Consider the following 4,699-nt stretch of genomic DNA (forward strand, 5'->3'; position numbering starts at 1 on the left):
ATCCCCCCCCCGTGGGACTCACCTGGAGGGCGTGGCTGGCGAAGCCCAGCCCCAGCTGCCTGCAGACCACCATGGCCTCGTTCAGCCCCCACCGTTCGCCGCACACGGTGCCCCACTTCAGGGCTCCCCCCACCGGCACCAACACTTCCACCACACCCTCCTCGGGGCTGCGGCCGCCCGCCAGGCGCACCTGGGCAGAGCAGGGGTTAGCTGCCAGCTCCCCAGATCCTTAGCTGGGAGCTGCTCCTCCCCCCGCCCGGCGACAGCCACTGACTCCCAGCCCAGCTAGGGGCACCTGGGGACCCCCGTGCCAGCTGCCCGCCCCACCCCCTATGTCCTCCGTGCCATTCGCAGCCTCCTTCAGCCTGTGGCATCCTCCCCATGGTGCCCTGTGCCACCCTCTCCTCCTGCAGCGCCCCCTGTGCCCACTCCCCCAGGCCCCCCAGCACCCCCCAGGATCCCCTCTCCCAGGTCTTCCTGCCCCACTGTACCCCATGGCACCTACCCCATCCCAGGCTACCCACTCCTCCATGATGCCACACTGCCCCCTCCCTGGCCATGCGCCCCACACCCTGCCCCCCAGCATGGCTGACAGCCCCCAAGGGCCGCGGGGGGGCTCACCTGGCTCTGGTAGTCCGTGTGGGGCACGTGGCACCGGACGGCAGCATCGGCCTCATGCCGGCAGCCGCTCTGCGCTGCCTCCTGGAAGCTGCACTCCTGGAGCGAGTGCTCGTAGCCTGTGCACTGAACCTGGGACATGTGGATGGGGCCCAGGCCTGGAGCCAGAGACCAGCGGCTCAGCCTGACTCGCCCCTGGGTAGCACTGAGCTCGCCCAGCCCTGCAGGGACCCCTCCCTCGCCCCCAGCTGCTCTAGTGCAGCCCTGCCCGAGGGGCTCCCTGCACAGGGCCCGTTAGACCCTCCAGCCCGTCCTGCAGGGCACCAGCCAGAGCCCCCCAGCCCGAGAGGCCTCAGGGGCTGAGCCATGGAGAGACGGGGAATGCCCCCTCCCCGGGGCTTGTCCTGGGCTCCCCAGCCGCCCGGCTCGCTGGGGACTGGACCAGGCCTGGCCGCTGGTCCCTGGTGTGCCCAGCCGGCCCCTGGTGTGCCCGGCCGGCCCCAGCTTGGCTCCCCGAAGGCCTCCCACGCCGGGATCCGGACGCTCTCCGTCATTCCTCCCAGACGCTGCACAGCCCGAAGCTCTGGGTTCTCCCTGCCGGCTCTGCTCCGTTCCAGCGCCCTTTGCCCCTGGGGAGCCCAGACCCAGACGCCCCGTGCTGCCCCAGAGCTCCCCCTCAGCTGCTCGTTCGCTACGTGCCCATTATCCTCTCCAGCCACTGCTCCTGAGACACAGCCCCCCACCACAGCCCCCAGGGTCCTGCTCCCCACCCCCCAGCACCATGGCTCCCCATGGCTGGCTCACCCTGGCCCATCTGGGCCCCCGTCAGGGCCTGCCTGGCCGTCCCGTAGCCCAGCTGCCGACACACCACGCTGGCTGCGAGCAGGTCCCACTTCTCGTCGCACACGGTGCCCCACTGGCCGTGCTGCAGCACCTCCACCCGGCCCTCGCCCACCTGGGCGCCAGCCCGGAGACGCACCTGGGGCCCCTGCGAGAGAGGACTTGTTCATGCGCACACCCCCACACCAGGGAATGGCTGGGGTCCCGCCTGTCACGGGGCGCTTCTCAGAGCTGTGGCAGGCTCTGTCCTGTACCCCATTCCCTGTGCCAGGGCCCCCCACAGCCACCTGCCCTGCTCCCCCCAGCGCCCCCTGCTGGGACAGGCCGGGGCTCAAGCAGACAGGAGCCCCCCAGCCCACCCCACAGCCAGCGCTGTGCCTCGCTCCCCCTCCAGAAGCGTTGCTGTTTGTGCTCCTAACATCAGTCCCAGGAGGAACCATTTTCCCGCCCGCGCTGCGGTGCTGCCTGTTCCTCGGGGCTGGGGGCTCTCCCGGCCCCCTCCCCCCCCCGTCCCTCAGGGCTCACCTCTGCCCGCGGGCCCTTGCGGAACGGCTTGGCCTTGGCGGTCTGGAACTCGGCGCCCGGGACGCAGCTGACGACGGCGTGCATGCCGTGGGCACAGGCGGGCTGGCGCCGGGCGGCAGGGGACACCTGCACCGGGCAGTGGGACAGGTGGGGCTCCGTGCCCAGGCAGCTGACCCGGTGGATCCAGAACGCGTTCTTCTGGCTCAGGCCCCTTAGGCTGCGAACCGGGGGGACAGGCAGGGTCAGCTCATGCCAGCTCCTGCCCGGCCCCAGCGGCACCCCTAGCTCCGTGCTGCCGCCACCCTGTGAGACGGGCGCCCCCCCCACCAGTGCCCCGTGGGCAGCCTGGCACCCGGCGCGTCGGCCCCACGTGAGGGAGCTCAGGCAGGGACGGGTCCGTACCTGGACTTGGGATCCTTCAACTTCAGGTTCCAGAGCTTCCTGCAGGGTTAGAAAGGGCAGGTCAGCAGGGCCATGGGCAGCCCCCCACCCCCTCCGCAGGGGCCGCTGTGCCCTCCGCCCCACCCCACCTGCAGCCCCCTAGACACCCTGCCCTGCAATTGGTTTCTACCCTTGGATCCAGGACTTCACGCCCCAGGGAGCCCCGTGACCCCACCCTTGCACCAATGCACACGCGTGTGCAACACTCAGCATTCTGTGACCTTGGACCCCTCCCCCGCCATCTCATCTAAGCACCCCAGACCGTTGCGAGGGGACCTGCCCCGACACCCCCCAGCCAGCCCCATGGCCCTGCCCGCAGGCAGCTCCCCTGGCGAACACCCCCAGCCTGGCAGGCCCGGACTTGCCTATCAGACCAGCCCCCCGGGCACCCCCCGCCCTGCTCTGCACACGCCCGCTGCGCCCGGCGCTACCTGTAGAAGCCGGTGTTGAGCCGCTTCTCCCGGGGGAAGCCCAGCATCCCGCACACCACGCGGCTGTTGTTCCTGGTCCAACCGGCGTCGCACACCTGCCTCCAGCGCCCCTCGTGCTTCACCTCCACCACGCCCTCGCTGACGGGCACGCTCAGCTTCGCCCAGGCCAGGACTGGCTTGAGCCGCACCTCTTCCAGCTTCCTTCCCTGCTCCAGGCCAGATACCGGGTGAGAGGGGCCCAGGACACACGGCGGAAGAGAGCACTTGGGGGTGGGGCTGACAACAGCTTTGTAGGACTGGGGGAAGCAGGGCAGGGCAGCGCATGGGTGTGAGTCTGGAGGGTGGGGGCAGCATGCCCAGGGCTGCGGGGCGGGAGTGAGGGGCACCAGCAGAGCTGTGGGGAAAGGCCAGGGGAGGGATAGGAGGGAGCGGGGAGGGGGAGCTGAAGTAACAGGAAGGGGTCGGCATTAACCAGACCCTGCACTTGCTCCTATGCACACACGGGTGCACGTACGGAGGTGTGCGCGCACACACACACACACACTATCTCCGGTCAGTATCCGCAAAGCACATTGTGACAGTACCATGAGAATGGGGTTGTTTCTGCCCCCCCCATCTCACCCCTGTGAGCAGCCGGAGTATCAGGGCAGGGAGCCAGCTCCCTCAGCCCCCCCCTGCAGCAGTCAGGGAGGCCGGACCCCTCTCCAGCAGGGGGCACTGCAGTGAGTGGGGCAGGAGTGCTGGGGTGGGGCAGCTCCAGGCAGGGGCGTAGGCCCTGCACTGCCCGGGGCCGGGGGGGGGGCTGGTGATAAGCAGAGGCCAGGCAGGGCAGGTTGAAGAGACAAGACCCCTGGCAGAGGTGCCAGTCCCCCCACTGCAGCAGGGATCTGCCCCCCTGGGCTGTCTGCCCCCCAGGGCTCCTGGAGGAGGGGCTCGGGCCGATTACAGGGGTCAGACTAGTGGAAGCCCCTGGCCCAGCAAAGCTGGGCGAAGCCGACCGGCAGCAGGAGCCCCAGGTGGGAAGCGCCCCCAGCCAGCCCAAGCAGCCCCATGTCCCCGCTCACCTGCAGGCCGGGGGCTGGGCCCGGGGAGCGAGGGCCGGGCGGGTGCCGGGCCGAGCACATGACGCCGGCGTCCTCTCCATGGTGGCAGTCACTCACGCCCCAGCCGTTGGAGTGGCACTCGGCCAGGGAGCGCTCGGTGCCAGCGCAGCGCAGGTTATCCAGCCAGACGGGGCCTGGCACAGCACAGCGGGTCAGTCACGGGTCTGGGTCAGGAGCTCTAGCACCCTCCCCCCATGGGCTCAGCAACAGGGCCCCAGGCCGGCAGCCCCCTCCCCCGAAAGCATCAGAGAGTTGTTATTAATAGTTCCCAATCCTGCTGGAAAGGCATAACAAGTGGGATTCCGCAGGGGTCTGTTTTGGGACCGGCTCCGTTCAATATCTTCATCAACGACTTAGATATTGGCATAGAAAGTACGCTTATTAAGTTTGCGGATGATACCAAACTGGGAGGGATTGCAACTGCTTTGGAGGACAGGGTCATAATTCAAAATGATCTGGACACATTGGAGAAATGGGCTGAGGTAAACAGGATGAAGTTTAACAAAGACAAATGCAAAGTGCTCCACTTAGGAAGGAACAATCAGTTTCACACATACAGAATGGGAAGAGACTGTCTAGGAAGGAGTACGGCAGAAAGGGATCTAGGGGTTATAGTGGACCACAAGCTAAATATGAGTCAACAGTGTGATGCTGTTGCAAAAAAAGCAAACATGATTCTGGGATGTATTAACAGGTGTGTTGTGAGCAAGACACGAGAAGTCATTCTTCCGCTCTACTCTG

General features: G+C 67.4%; 1 protein-coding gene across 1 annotated transcript in view; it reads right to left on the bottom strand.

The window, feature by feature from the left end:
• LOXL4 (lysyl oxidase like 4) overlaps nt 1–4,699 on the bottom strand; it is a 13,396-nt gene that overhangs the window by 978 nt on the left and 7,719 nt on the right. The window contains exons 2-8 of the mRNA XM_034776883.1: nt 3,920–4,092; nt 2,856–3,151; nt 2,386–2,424; nt 1,984–2,200; nt 1,423–1,606; nt 607–776; nt 23–190 (exon numbers count right to left, since the gene is read on the bottom strand). Coding sequence (XP_034632774.1) covers nt 23–190; nt 607–776; nt 1,423–1,606; nt 1,984–2,200; nt 2,386–2,424; nt 2,856–3,151; nt 3,920–4,092 — 1,247 coding nt within the window. The remainder of the gene's footprint in view (nt 1–22; nt 191–606; nt 777–1,422; nt 1,607–1,983; nt 2,201–2,385; nt 2,425–2,855; nt 3,152–3,919; nt 4,093–4,699) is intronic.

Source organism: Trachemys scripta, chromosome 7 (assembly GCF_013100865.1).
Source record: "Trachemys scripta elegans isolate TJP31775 chromosome 7, CAS_Tse_1.0, whole genome shotgun sequence".
Taxonomy (NCBI): Eukaryota; Metazoa; Chordata; order Testudines; family Emydidae; genus Trachemys; species Trachemys scripta.